The sequence below is a fragment of the Parambassis ranga genome, unplaced genomic scaffold, assembly GCF_900634625.1.
Source record: "Parambassis ranga unplaced genomic scaffold, fParRan2.1 scaffold_21_arrow_ctg1, whole genome shotgun sequence".
NCBI lineage: Eukaryota > Metazoa > Chordata > Actinopteri > Ambassidae > Parambassis > Parambassis ranga.
In genome coordinates, this window is record NW_021144767.1 from 7,956,275 (window position 1) to 7,972,552 (window position 16,278).

Consider the following 16,278-nt stretch of genomic DNA (forward strand, 5'->3'; position numbering starts at 1 on the left):
ACAGAGCCAGTCACAAACGCAGCATTCACCCAGAAGCGTCAAGTTGGATTTCGCCATGAGACCATTATGGTTTCTTTCATTCTTCCTCTGACATCAATTCAACCCACTGACATTGGTTGTTTTTTCTTGGTTTCTTTTCAAAGCTTTCCTGACTAGCTGGCAGTGTGTGCTTCTTGGTCATTGTGGCCTCTTCCTACAGCATACTGTGTTATATATGCTAGTGGTTGCTGGTAAAAGAATTGGAGCGAGTGCATTGAGGGTGGAGCCACTGTTCATTTACACAACATAGACATAATCGGAGGGTCTTCTGATTGGTTGAGTGTCTCTGTTGATGTCAGATGGTGAGTCGCGTGCGGTTACCGGCCATGGCTGACAGCTCGAGAGGAGATAAGTAACAGAAAAAAGTAGGAGAACCGCATACCACATACAATGCAGTGATTCCATCCATTCCCAGGAAGTTTGCACATACTCACAGTAAGAACAAAGGGCTGTCAACCAGTCCCCCTCCGGCAGTCTCATAGTCGTTAACCAGTGGTTAGACACACCTGGCCCAGTCAGCCAGATCATCACAGGTAAGTATGGAAACATTTAGTGCTATTGTTTTTTTAAGTTTGACCCAGACCCACTGAGGTCCTCCACCACATATAAACCATGTTTCCCACCAACAGGTAGAACTGATGAAGCTGCTTGGAGGAGCAGAGAAACATCTTCAAGAAAACTCTACAAGTCCAGACGCCTTGCCTCAATCTTCTCTACGTATGATGACCTGGATGACTGAGAATCTTCATCAACACGTTTCCAAAGACTGTATGAGGAGAACCACAAACAGATAAAAAATGTCCTCACACTGCTTATCACGTCGCTAAAATGGGGGCAGCGTTCACGCAGTAAGCATCTCTTCTGAATCTCCAGGCAACAAATTGTGTTGACGTCAGGTCAAGCATGCTGGAGGTGAGTGGCATCTAACTTGTTAGATGTTAGCTGTTACCTCAACTTTTTACCTAATGCTAAGTTTCCGTATGCAGAGCTACAAGCTCATTTTAACAGGGTAAGTGCAGGCTTTTCTAACACTGACTATAGTATTTATTTTCTACATCATTTCCAGATTTATTGAAGTCATCTATGACGACATCTGTGAGTCCCGCTTTAATCATATAAAGGCAGCCAATGTCATCAGTGTCTTGGCTGATGATCCAGCAGATTGTCAGTGTGAGGGACCTGGAGGGGAATTTACAAAATTAGCTTGTGTTGTGTAGTGTTTATATACAGGACATGGATTTTAGTAGATATAAGCCATGAGTGAAAGTTTGCACCACACTGCCAGAAAAAGAACCCCCTAGGCAGGGCAAGTAAGAATTTAGATGGGGCAAGTAGACCTTAGAAGTACTTGCCCCATCTAAATTCTAAGAAAAAAAAACCCTGCATATGGGTCTGATAAGGTTCCATTTGAGCCTTGTTTTCACTTTTGTGTTGATATTGTACCACTCTACTCTAAAGCTTTCACTTGTTACTTAAGCCTCTGAGACACAAAGCCACAGGCAGATTAGAACAACATGTATTTTTCAAATAGCTGCCAAAACCATTTCATAAAAAGAAGCAAGAACTGTCTGATGGTCCGTGAACTACTCCTATGTAACTCACACATTAAAAGCATACTTGAAATTGTGCTACACCAAACTGAACAGAATTGGACAAAATCTAATGAAAAGATAAAAATGAAGCATTCTTCGGCGCAACAGATAAGCCATGAATCACGTTCCTGCGACCTGTGGTCAGTCGGGCCAGGTCAATAGCCTGAATAATGCCTGGTTGAGGTGCTGAAGATGTGAATAGTTAAAGCATGTGGATATTTGTATTCTTTACAAATGAAGTTAGTTTAAGTCTTTTGTTATCATTATGACTGTGTCATACCCCACACAGAAGACACGTTGGACTGCCATGATTGTGCCGTTTGTTTGCAGCACATTGTATTGCAGTGAAAAATTAGCCCACGGTGACTAAAAATATGAATGCTGGTCCAAATGCTGGACTTGATTTTTGACTTTTTTTCCATTACAGTCAGATATCTGTGTTTTCTGATAGCCCAAAGCTTTAATCAACAAGCCAGATGGCATTTTAGCTCCCAGATAACACACAGAACATGCTGCACACACACTAGTGTCATAACTCATTCCAGGTCACACAAGGTTAGATGGCGAGCAACCTCAAAAAAAATAAATAAAAAAATTTTTAAAAAATCTGGCTTTTTTTCTTTTGCTGTAACAGGAGACATCAGTAGTAGTGGCCTTTAATGTGCTGTGGCCCAGCCAAGCGTGTTTAAAAAACACAAATACATAGACTCAGCCCATAGGGAGGTTTTTTTTTTGGCTGGTTGAGCACATGAGTGCCTTCCCATGCCAGCCCCTGGCTGAAATGAGAGGCGAGTCAGGAGTATGCCTCAACCTTTAGCTTGTTTGGCTTTTGGGAAGCAAAACCAACGGTCTGTCAATTGTGTCAATTAAAGAGGGGAGACCACACGAGATTCATCAACTCAATCATTACAGGAGCAACAGCAGTACTGCTGGGTGATGTTACTTGAAATCCATATCATGATTCATTGAAGCTTTTTCCTCGATAACGAATAACGAAAAATTGTTTTTATTGTTTTTATTAACTCTTGAGTGAGCGCGGACTAGATGAAGAAGGCAGAGTCACATGACTTAAACTTCTTACATACTCCACAAGTGTTCCCGAGGTGCCAAGAACAAGAACAACATCCATTTCGGCCAGGACTTGATCCTTCACGAGAAACGTGTGTGCCGAACTCTCCTATTGCAGCGTGCAACACACATTAGGTTTTGAAGATGTTTCGCTTCTGAACATCAGCAGAAACAGCAGTTTAGGTGAACATGTTTGAAGTGTTTTGTTTTTCTTAATATCCCTGCTTTAAAGATGTTCACTAAAACTGCTGCTTCTGCCGTTTCTCAGCAGCGAAACGTCTTCAAAACGTGTGTGTATGTGTGTGATATGTGTGAAGTGATACGTGAAAAAGCGACTTTAGTAAGATTACGTCGGTTAGACGGTCTAAATGCTGGTTTCTATATATTTTTAAGTTAATTGCCCAGCCCTGCTACAAACCCCTGTGAGAGTTCTTCCACAACCTCAAACTCCAACATCACATTATATGACAGTATTAGTCACAGGGCTGTAACTACCATGGAAAACACTGAGGCCATGCTCTGCTACCAACTTCACTGCTGGACAATGGTATAGAATGGAGCCGATAATAACATCTAACAGGACTCTGGGTGCAGCTCCAGATGATCTTAAGGTATTCTAGGGAGTGTAAGGGACATTTGACATATTCTTAGGATCAACATCTGGGTTTAAAAAACCCTTGATGACTGCACTAGTTGGAGAAAAAGACAAGTACAAGAAAGCTGAGCACGGGAAAAGCCTTAATAATTCAAAGCATTCCACATCAATATAATTAAAACTGAAACATGGAAACTTGTTTTTCCCCACCAATGAGGACCTCTTCCTGTCACTGATCTCACACAATCTGTGCTAACAGGCTTGGACCGGCGCTGGATTTGAAAACAGATACCTATACCTGTTTTTGTGCAGCTTCCTATTGCAGCAATAGATTTGAGTGCTGAAGGATGGTGAGACAGAGTGGAAACGACAGGAGGAGAGATGGATGCCATCACTGCCTCTAGCTGTATTTAATTTTAGCAAACAGAGTGAATCTACAGCGTCTCCAGGGAGAGCAGCTGAAAACCTTTTTTGTAAGGTTTTTGCTAAAACACTTTACTGTTCTTAAAAAAAAATCAAAGTGTTTTTGTTGGAGGGGGGGGGCGCATTTTTCGGCAGCTTTTAAAAAAAATTGCGATGAAAGTTGCTGTGTTTTTAGATGCTTGTTGTGATGAGATTCTTATTTATGATTTCATTTGACAAGTTCTCGATGTGCAACACACATGGCATGCACGCCCACATGCACACACACAAACAGGAGATGATGCAAGCACACAACTATCACTGACTTACTATCTACGTTACCACTAACTATGCCCATTACACTCCTTGCAATTGACAGCCTGTGTTCAAAGTGACCTGTCTCTTATGACGTCTCCCCTCGTTTTTTCATGCCATGCAAGTTTTAATCTGCTATTTGCAGCATTTGTATCACACATGACATGTCTGTGACTTGTGGGATTTGACGGTGATCAAATTTGCAGAACACTTGCAGGGATTGGTTCAAATTGCAAGGCCATGCAGAATTCATTGGGAATGGCTGAATTTGTGTGAATACGTAGAGAAGATTGAAGCAAGGCGTCTGGACTTGTAGAGTTTTCTAGAAGATGTTTCTCTGCTCATCCAAGCAGCTTCATCAGTTCTAACTGTTTGGTGGGAAACATGGTTTATATGTGGTTGCAGACCTATGTGGGTGGGTCTGGGTAAAACTTACAAACAATAGCACTAAATGTTTCCATACTTACCTGTGATGTTCTGGCTGACTGGGCCAGGTGTGTCTAACGACTGGCTAACGACTATGAGACTGGAGGGGGACTGGTTGACAGCCCTTTGTTCTTACTGTGAGTATGTGCAAACCTCCTGGGAATGGATGGAATCACTGCATTGTATGTGGTAGAAAGATGATGTCTGAGGCCTCCACCTCTGTTAAGGGAAGGTTTTTCCAGCTTAACATAGATGCTTCCTTAACTCCTCTTTCATACCACCTTTCCTCCCTGTCTAAAATGTGAACGTTGTTGTCCTCAAAGGAGTGTCCTTTGTCTTTGAGGTGGAGGTGAACAGCTGAGTCTTGTCCTGAGGAGGTGGCTCTCCTGTGCTGAGCCATTCTTCTGTGGAGTGGTTGTTTAGTTTCTCCAATGTACAGATCAGAGCATTGGAGAAACTAATGACTGGTTAATGACTGCAGCTCTACATGAGCCGATCACATGTGAGATGTACAAACTGTATTTATTGACCTACACCTGAACAACCGATTGTGACGCCACGATGAAAAGCTGCTACAGCAGTCTAGACATTGTCTGACTTTAAGTCACCCTCATCGGTGTGTAATTCAACTGTAACTTTTATCAGTGCTCTCTCTCTCTCTCTCTCTCTCTCCAAAAAGCCATTTCCTCCTGCACAAGCTTCATATTTAGAGCAATTTCTCCAGCATCTTTTTGACCTTTTCATAAATGTCTTAAATACATCCCGTACACTGCCCTCTTAATACCTTATTCAAATATTCACTGACTCCAGAATAGAGACCAAGGTTTAGCTTATTAAATTAGATGCTGATTCTCAGTGCTAAAACAAGATCTGAAGCAGAGTGTATCCTCCTTATTATTTTTGGACCAAGTGTTTGGGTTAAGAAATGTTTAGTAAATGTTGTTTGACGAAGCAGATCATGGCTGCTTGTCTGCCAAAGTAGTTGGTTGAGAAGATAAACACAATAACCTGCCAAGGTAGTGAGAAACCATTGGAATGAATTCTGTTTGCTCAGCATCTATCCTGAGCACTGGATCTGTCATATCATAAGAAATAGTCACCCATATCCATACAGCAACTCACAACAAAATGACCATGAACCAACACATATAGACAACATTACAGACTGATCACTTATCCAAGTAAACGCTGCAGAGGTGAAAAGCTACGAGCACAGCTAGCATGTTTAGCCTCCTTATTTCTAAAATATATATTTAAAGCAAGCAGCAACCTTCAGGGCTCAGGCTTGAAGCCCATGTGGAAGTGTCAAAACTTGTAATTCACGCCGCAACCTCTGGGGGCTGGCTCCAAAAGCGAGTCATTTCCCATTGACTCCCATATGAAAATGGCCGACTTCACAGCAGAAATGAACATGTTTACAGCCTGGTCTCAGATGATAGGTTGTCTTCTAGTGTCAATTGTACGGGGGGTGAAATTTTTTACAACTCACTCGTTTTAATTGTATTCAGACTTAAATAATTATGGGCGTTGCCTCTTGAGTGACAGACAGTTGCCGTATCACAGCGTGAGTTTCCTGCTTCGACGATCGCCTGCCCCCCTAAACTCCGCTTGTGCTCCCCCTCTTTGTCCATATTTGGAGTTTTGGTGGACGTGACGCTGCCAACATGGCGGCGGTCAGGGCGTCCTGGAACCTACCACCGAGCCTCAGAACGGCTCTTCAGAAACAAACGGGTGACGTCACGGAAGCTCTGTCCATAGTTTTTACTGTCAATGATGTAAAGGGACTCAAAATATCATTTATAATAACCTGACGAAACAAAGTAAAGGAAACACCTTAATAAGCATCACTCAAACATTAGATTTGGAATCTGATGCCTAACATTGTCTCTAGAGAAAATAAAATGAATTAAATGTTGGGAAGAACAAAGCAACACGATTAACATCAACTTTGGCATTAGAGCGTAGAACTACTATACTACACTACTATAATCAAAAATGAAAGGTCTGGAATCATTTAAATATAACAGTCTAAGGGTTTCTGCATTGAAGACTGCTGTAACAATATTTAAAAAGGAATAAAGCAGACACTCTAAATATTCTTTTTTAAATAGATACATAGATTGAATAGGGCCATAAGTGAATTAAGACAAGAATCCATCCATCTATAAGAGCAAACATTAGCTGGCTGCTTTCATTCAATACTCCAAGTTACTGTATATGTGAGGACATAGCCCCAGGTATGGAAATGGGCTTCATTGCATAATACTACAGTTCAGGCTGATGTTATCGCTTTGCATCATGTTCTATAGGAGCTGGGAAAGGCTGTGACAAGGCCTCTAGGGCCAAGCTGTCTTATTTACTGATGGAAGTGGGTCTGCTGGAGCAGCCAGCTAAAACCTATTGACTTTACTACAGAGGGGGAACAGAGACTAACATGGGGAGTTGAACAGGCTAATCTAATCATTAGTATTCAGACAGCAGCTTTAATCTCACATCCTGCATTTACCTTTGATAAATTCCGGTAATGAAACAGTGGATGGAAATTTACACAAAGCTGATTGAATTTCCTCATTAAACATAAGAAGGCAATCATTAAAAATGAGCTTGTAAATCTTCTAGGGGGCGCGTATGGTTTTTGGCAATGTTTCCCTAGAGGGTTCAGTGAATGAAGTTAGGTTTGTCACCTCATCTCGCAGGGGTTCTGGTGACACATTATTTCCTGTTTTTAGATTTCCAGCAGAATGTGCAGAATGACACCGACCGCCTGCCTTCTTGTAAAAAAGCATGTCCCAGATACCACAAAAGGCTGTTTTGCATCTTTACTACACAAGAGGAGCACGGTGATCCTTTCTAGCCTGGAAGAGCTTAGAGCGGTTCTGGTCATGCATCGGTTAAACAAAACAGGGCTCTCACTCTCGTTTAACTGACTGTCTCTGCGACATCATGGGTATTTACCATTGACAGTAAAAACTATGGACAGAGCTTCCGTGACGTCACCCGTTTGTTTCTGAAGAGCCGTTTTCAGTCTCAGTGGGAGGTTCCAGGACGTTGATGACCGCCGCCATGTTGACAGCGTCACGTCTGCCAAAACTCCAAATATGGACAAAAAGGGGGAGCACGAGCGGGGTTTAGGGGGGCGGGCGATCGTGGAAGCAGGAAACTCACGCTGTGATAACAATTGAAACGAGTTGTAAAAAAATTCACCCCCCCTACAATTGACACTAGAAGAGAACCTATCATCTGAGACCAGAGTGGTTTTTTGTACCAGGCTGTAAACATGTTTTTTTCTGCTATGAAGTCGGCCATTTTAACATGGGAGTCTATGGGAAATGACTCGCTTTTGGAGCCAGCCCCCAGTGGTTGCGGCATGAATTACAAGTTTTGACACTTCCGCATGGGCTTCCACTTTGAGCCCCGAAGGTTGCCGCTTGGTATTTACTCTCAAATGGCATGGTGACTGTGCGAGAAAATCAAAAATCAACAGGTATAATGCACAAGTACTACATAGTCATCACTGTAAGGCAGTAGATTAACTCTACCGTATCAATTCTGCTCACTTCTAACGTGTCTGAAGTGTTGTTTACTGTGCCTCGTTATATCTGTATAGCAATAACCAGTGCAACATAAATATGCAACTGTTGCTTATGTGCTTATAGTCCATTAACTGCAATATTTAAAAAAAAATAGGGCAGGGAGTTTGAAAAACACACATTTTCTAAAAGAAACAATGTCCAAAAGCGCGATAAAAAAACCTAAAATGTGTTATTCCTCATATAGATATCTATAATAGAAATAATAGAATAAAAATATAAAAATTGATGATTGGTCCGTTTACATTAAGGCGCAGCACATTGTGTTGCAGTGAAAAATCAGACCACAGTGACTAAAATGATGAGAGGAGTGGGGAAAAACCACCAAAAGCATCTTTTGAGAGTTCATCTTCACACAGTTTTCTTCCTGAATGAATAAGAAGACTGTATGCTACCTGCCTATCAAAACAGACCCCAAAAATGATCTGTGAACATGTTGGTTAGCAAGATTTTCAGATGAGTGAATATTGGCATGGCAACAAACACAGGTCTCCTGAATGTGTAAACAGTTGACGGAGATGTTAGCTGTAATACGTTTACGAGGTAATAATGTGTCAGGATTGTGTTCATAGCCAAAAGTAATTAATTTATACCACTTTAAAGCACATTTGCATTACTTCTTTCCACTCTGCTCACAGCTCCACTTTATATTAATTATATTTTGATTTACAGGCTCGGACGTCCATTACTGACACTGGCCTGCATCTTCATGAAGCAGCTGTACCATGGCTTCCTCTAGGTGTGAGTAACATATACACACCAGTGTTCATTTTGTTGACGAATCATTTTCGTCATAGTTTTCGTTAACGACCTTTTCTTGCTGATAAAAATGAGACGATAACTAAATAAAAACTAACGCACGGTGCCAAAAACGAAGACGAAATGTACTGACACTTTCGTCAACGAATAAAAATGAGACGAAATTATTGATGGAGACGAGATCCAATCAGAGCAAATATTGTTTGTGGAAGGGCGGGATGAATCAGGAGACGGCGGCAGAGAGCCAATCAGAAGTGATCTCTCTGTGTAAGGACGTTACCCCGCGATGCTGGAAGAAGGCGTCCTCGTGCATGGTAACACAACACAGGAGAAGAACAGACACACGGACACGTTTGATGTCAAGACAAACAGGACGGTTCAAACCGTGCGGAGCGACTATCAGCGGTAAAAACACAACAAACCTGAAGCAACGTTTGCAGACGAGTCATCTTAACTTCCGTTCAAAGATACACGTGACAAAATCTATAAATGAAGACAGCACTGCTGATGGTTTTACAGCATGCGACTGTTTCTAAGTTGTTAAGTTCTAAGTGTTTTGCTGTAGTTATGGAGGATTCATGAAGAAGGTCATGACTGAACAGTGTATTCAGGGAGAGCAGCTCACTGTTCACTGGGTCTTAGGTCATAGCAATTAAATAAAGAGGTGTTTGTTTCAAATAACACAAGTTAAAGCTGTGCCTGTTTTTATTGCACTTCAAACCTTAATTATTTCATGAAAAAATATATATCATAGAATTGTAGTCACTAAATCCACGGCAGATTTAGTCGACTAAAACTAGACTAAAAGTTCAAAAATGTTGATGACTAAAACGTGACTAAAATCAAATGACATTTTCGTCACAAGACTAAAATAAAAACTAAATCCGAAATTGCTGCCAAAATGAACACTGATACACACACGCTTTGCTCATTATGAAAACATGTTATTAATTCTACTTTATAATCATTTGCAATATAATGATGATTTTTTTAATTGAATTTTAAATATCAATCCACACTCATCCCTTTATCTCTCCACACACTGCAGATTAAATGTGATCATTGCATTACAGTTTCAATAACGTGTATTGATCCTGTCATGACGGATGACTGTGATTTGCTTTAGCGTCAGCTTGTAAACCAACAATCTGAGACAACGTGTGTGTGGACACAAAAGTAGCACTTCACATTCCACTCTTATTTGGCTGCTACTGCATACACAATGGGGGTGATCACTAGTTTGTCACTGCTGCCAGTGTGTTAGCACATATGTATGTCATATAGTAATGAGGCCCTGCAGTCTAGCAGCACGCTGTGCGTTATCACAGCTGAAAGGCAGACGTACAATTAAGATTTTGAGTTACAAAAGTGTGAACTGGAGGCAGGGACAGAATAAGGTGCCCCACATGACCACACTCATTAACAGCACAGACACCGACAAGTGGCAGGGAGCACAAACAGAATATAAATATATGATAAAGTTGACATTTAGAGGCATGCTTAGATGGATGACTCCAGCTGACGGCCAATTTGGCTGCTAATCTAAAGGCCAAGGCTGCTGTTGGCAGGGACAGGAGATCAATGGTGTGTGTGTGAATGGTCTCTCACTCACCAAATAGATTGCTGGAGTGGCCATGCTTGGAGATGGGCCTGAGCTCATTGGAACCCCAAGCATAACGCGTGTAGCTGTCCCACGCGTGCTTCATCATCTGACAGGAAGCAAGAGGAGGAAAGAAAAAGGAAGATGGTTAATGGAGAGAATTAAGGAGAACAAGTTATGATATTCAATGATCTTAATATTCTGGCTTTCAAAAACTATATACACACATCATATACTTTCCACACAAGCTACAGGTCTCAAACTCAAATCCGGCCTGGCACCTCATTTTATGTGGCCGGAAAAAAAACGCATCGTGTTATGAAACTATTTGGATAGATCCTTTAACTTAGCATTGTACCAAATAGTATCACACACTCACTCTCCTTTCTGAAATGGGATCATTATGGGGAAGTGAAAACGTTGGGAAGTGTCCCTTTAACTTTGACCTCACTGCAAAGGCTGAACAATCCAGGAATACATGAGCAGTACTTCCTTTGGGGAAGAAAACACACCCCTACAATAAACAACAGGTAGTATATAAGTAGATCATTTTGACTTTGTAAAAAGCAGAACGTTTAAAAAAGCTGTGGGCACCCTGCACTATTGCATCAACCAAAGGTTTAATCATGTAGCTCATAAGACAGAGTGAATATCACTAGGCTGAGCAGACATCGGTCGATATTTCCATCTAAGATGTGAAGACACCGGTTCTCACTGCCTGATCTCTCTGAAAACAGTCCCACATGCAGTCATAAAAGGAGCCTGAGGCTCTGATATTAACAGCTACCAGGTCTGGAAAGTAGACAGACACTACAGAAATAACAATCTACATGTTTTAACACAACCACAACGGAAATACAGAGATGACAGAGTTCCCTTTATTTGTAGCCATGATTGTGTTGCAGTGAAACTGAGCCCACACTGACTTCAAAAACTCCAGTCCAGAAACCTCCAGTGCTTCAGAGTATTAATGTTATTCGCTGCATCAATTGACAAATGACCTATTCAACATCATGACTGGTTATTGCCTCATCCTTGCTGAACGCAACAGCGCTCAATTCCTTGTGAATGGAACATTTTCCTCTGCTGAGGCCCATTATCTTGCTGTTGAAACCAGCCAATCCCCCAGCAGGAATCACTGAAGTTCCATCTTATTTTAATCTGCCGTTGGCTGGAGGCTTGAGCCAAGTGAACACTAGGTTCCAATTTAACACCCAGACATTCAGATATGGCTCCTCCATTTAGTTCTGCATGTGTCTGTTGTGCTAATCCAGGTTACACAGAGCCGTCTAGAACCTGCCCCAGAGGCTGAAACCCCTTTATCTTCCAGTTTTATAGTCATATAGACGATGCTACTGTTAATACTGTAACCTGCAGCATGTAGAAAACGTCTCCCTGCCACGTGCATCACAAGGCCATCTCTGTGCACCTGTAGTGCACTACATACACGCTGCAGCTCCTCCTGACAGATCATATTACACCTCTCTCTGTAACAGCCATATCCTGTTGCAGGGCGTGTGTGCGCTCATATTTGCATGTGCTGTGTGTAACCGACTGACACTTCTGCTGACTCACTGTTAGCTCGGGGGGGGGGGGGGCTAACAACAACAATTAACTGTCATCATTGGTAATGAAGGGTACAACTGACCACAAGCAGGTCAACGAGTTACTCGGGCTATGTAACTTGTTGCCTAGGCAACCAAAGTTGGTATGACACTGTAAGACAAACTATTAAAGCTATTTAAAAAGTTCGGTGAGCTAGGAACCTCGTAGTCAACGCACATACTGGATAAGTGAACAAGAAGCTACATGATAAAAAATGTTCAGTGGTGGAAAAACAAATCTATCTGCATGCCCATTAGCTCAGAATAGATGACGGCAGTATTAATAGGGCCGCAACTAATTAATGATTATTTCCACTGATTCTTATCTCAATTATTAATTCATCCGGTCTAAAAATGTTTCTTTGAGTTCGGTGTCATTAAATATATCTTAGTTGCCACACCAACATCTATAAAACACTTTTTCTATTAAACGGTTAATAATAAATTATTGTTCAGCGAACCATTAATAATTAACACGGAGTTGACTTACAAAACAGGCGACACCTTGAAATGACCCTAACAAACATACTGACATACTCTGTACACAAGCTGCATTTTGTACAATATAATCAGACTTTATTGACACTGTTACTTTTTATCCTTTATTCTAGTTTATTTAGATATATTTTAAGCATGTCTTTCATTCCATGTGTCCAACTCTGTGCCTTAAAGATTAAAGATTCAATCTGGATTCTTGACACTGCTGAGAAACAAGGAGTTAAACAGGGCGAAATCGATGTGATGACACATACTTATATCATCTTTTTCTGCACCGTATTCTGTAGTTGGTTGCAGATATACACTTCAGGCTGAGTTCTTCTGAGTTCATCTTTATGAGACAAATAGCTGCTGGTTGGAGATGTTGTATGCTCCACAGATACCACAACTTTAAGTGAAGCATCACCTCAACTCCATTCAAATGTATACAATAGAATGTTGAGACATCTTTCACTCTCGGGTTGCTGGCAACCAGAGAGAGAGTATTAGTATCAAACCATGCTGCTTCTGAACAGTTACCAGCCCTAATGCTGAATGACACTATCAATTAGCAGCATTAATAAAACTCTGGTGACTCATCCCACCTCAACTGGCCAACTATGAAAAGCACTTCAGAATATTGACACTTTGTGGTAGCTTGTAGATGCTCTGCTAACCCTCAACAGAAGAAAAAGCACATGGAATGTAATTTCACAGCAGGACAATATACTGTACTTTTCAAAACTAATCACCACCTGCAGATACTTAAACTTTCTGTGCTACACACAATCTGACTGCAGATACAACAATCCAGTATGATCTTGTATTGTGACTAACAACATTTCAATCAAGGTCTTCACACATGTGACATCATGCTAGTTTAAAGCTTTTTTCACAGAGCAGCTGGCTGTTCCACAGCGTCACATGTGAGAATATGCCATACTCTGCCAGCCTAGTGTACAGGAAGCATAATTAGCACAGTTACCGCTCATGCCATTGGCTCCATCTGCATCTCACATAAACAGGTTCATGTATACAATGTGTTTGAACTCAAATATCCTACATGGAGACCACTTTATGAAATCTATCACATGTGCTCTTTTTACACGCTATCACTTGCAGACCCACATCTCCCACACACATCAAAAGGACAGCTCATGGTAGCTTTGCTCCACTTCAACCTGCTAATTAAAGCTAGTGAACCTGCTAATTACCGCTCCTATATGCATGTCACATTAAGAGATCTACTCAAATACACATGATGCACTGAGACACACGGGGACCTTAGAATAAATTCATAATCAAATGAAGACCACAGTCTTCAGAGTTAAACCTAAGGAGAGACTCTCTAAACCACCGTTCAACACTGCATGCTAACGTGTTAGCATTAACTCAATAACTCGATCAGACAGAATATGACTATGGACTATGGTGTGGGTGATGTCACTGTAAGACATGCGAGCCTCTGTGGATGACCAAGCATTGCCATGTTGGAAGCATCACATCCATGGAAGCAGGAGCCTAGCACTGCCCATAATTATGCATGTTAAGTTCTAATATAATTAAAAAACATTTTTGCTCAGCGCTGACTAGCAGCAGTAGCCTCAACAAGCTAGCTGAATTCTATTTTTATCTTCAAACTATCCTTACTTGCTTGGCTCCTTAAATGCTCTCGACCAACTTGTGAATTCCGGATTGAGCCTAATTAGTAATCCGCTCAGTGTCTTCTCTGCTGGAAAATGCCGGCAACAAGCCTTCATCTCTGTGTACAGACAGAAGGACCTACTCACAGATGATCCTTTATCACTGGGTTTCAGATGGTGTGTTTAGTCGAATCAAGGCGATGTGCCCTCGCTCATCCTTTTGCATTTTTAGTGTGTTGACACAAGGACGTGCCATCTGACTTAAGATCTGTTGCAGTAACAAGAGGAAAAACAGGTGTGATGGGATGATAGCTGAAGTGTTAGCTAAGCCTGTGTCTGTAAATATTGTGCAAAGAGTCATCTGGAAGGCAGCTCATAAGTCTGAACCCACAATATGTTTTTCAGTTTTGGCAATAATGCAAAATAGCAATTACTAAGCGTCTCTGATTAAATGTAACAGTGGTTCACACTATGAAACATGCCTGTGTGCTGACTCTGATTGGATTTATTGCTCAGGATCCCTATGTGTTGACTCTAATTGGATTAACTGCTCAGGATTTTCAAGGCTGACCACTGTTATTAGGATCTGGTGGCTGGAGCTATTTCAGACGTACAATAGCTCCATGCTAATTGGCTCTGTGTTTAAGGTGCAATGCTTTTCTAGGCCACAAACATCAAATCCAATCTAGCAGGAAGATCTTAAGTACATACACACCTGCTCTTGCCACAAGGGTACGCACACACATGTACACAGATCGGAGATTAGATTATTTTCTACAAAAAAAAGCTGCTTGAGAAGTGTTGCGGAGAATCCCCTACTCCTCTCCTCCTCCCTCGCTCTTCAGTTCATTCCTATTCTCCCTGCTCCAGCTCTCCTTTCTGCCTATTGATCTGCCACAACCAGTGAACCAATCTCTGAGCTGTGTTCACTGATGGCATACAAGCATATGTACAGATCCACGGACAGTGTGAGGGTGTGTCAGCAGGAAAGACACAACGACAAACAAATGATAATTCACACAACGTAAAGATTAAAAGCTAATTGTGGTCAGGAAATTTAGCTAATAAATAAAGGCACAATATATTGAATAGCAAAAGGTGAGTTTCCCAGGCATGTTAGGAGTTAGAAAAGCTTGAAAAGTCATCAGATCTCCAGATTGTAAAAAAGGGAACCTAGGGGTTCGTTCCCTACTATGACCGATGGATTCTGCAGGATGGCTCCCAGGATGTAGCTTTAATCTCCATCGGCAGGCAGAGTGTGGACATTGTGGAGGATTATAAATACCTGGGAGTGGTTTTGGACTATAAACTTGACTGGACTAGAAACACTGAAGCCCTCTACAAGAAGGGTCTGAGGAGGCTCCGGTCCTTTAACATCTGTCGGACCATGCTGAGGATGTTTTATCAGTCTGTGGTTGCCAGTGCCAGTTTTGTTCGCTGTCGTGTGCTGGGGCAGCAGACTGAAAGCAGCGGACACAAACAGACTCAATAAACTCATCAGAAGCTCCGCTGATGTTGTGTGGGTGGAGCTGGACTCCCTGACAGAAGGATGCTGTCTAAACTGCAGGGGATCCTGGAGAACTGCTTCCATCCTCTCCACAAAGTGCAGGAGGACTTTCAGTGCCAGACTGGTCCCTCCAAAATGCAGCACTGAGCGCCACAGGAGGTCCTTCCTCCCTGTGGCCATCAAACTGTACAACTCCTCCCTCTGAGATCAGACACTCTAACAAACTGTCTTATTAATTATATCCACATTGGATGTTATTATAGTGTCAGTAATATTTTACTGCTTACAGTATTGTGGTTGTATTATATATGACTACTGTTTGCGACTTGCATTTTGAGATTTGTTTTTATATTTCTAACCTTTTTCTGAGCATGCATGGAGCACCTGTAGGCAATTTCCCCCTGGGAGGTATTTCTGATTCGGATTCTGATAAGTAGCAAAACCTGTAAGACTTTTAAAAACTTGAAGAAGATGCTTACAAAGATGCCTGGTTTTCTTCTGATCAAGTCCATGCCTGATAAAGTGCTGACTGTATGCTTAAGAATAACCAAAATAATATGTGGTAAGATGCCTCACACATGTCTAACTCTTCCCTTTTTAGGCCATATTTGTTCATTTCATCCATTAACCTCTACTTGCTACTTGCACCCAGACAGCAAAT

General features: G+C 41.6%; 1 protein-coding gene across 1 annotated transcript in view; it reads right to left on the reverse strand.

The window, feature by feature from the left end:
* The window catches only part of man1a1 (mannosidase, alpha, class 1A, member 1), a 101,932-nt gene that overhangs the window by 66,111 nt on the left and 19,543 nt on the right, over window positions 1-16,278 (reverse strand). The window contains exon 2 of the mRNA XM_028398423.1: window positions 10,399-10,495. Within this exon, the coding sequence (XP_028254224.1) occupies window positions 10,399-10,495 (97 nt within the window). The remainder of the gene's footprint in view (window positions 1-10,398; window positions 10,496-16,278) is intronic.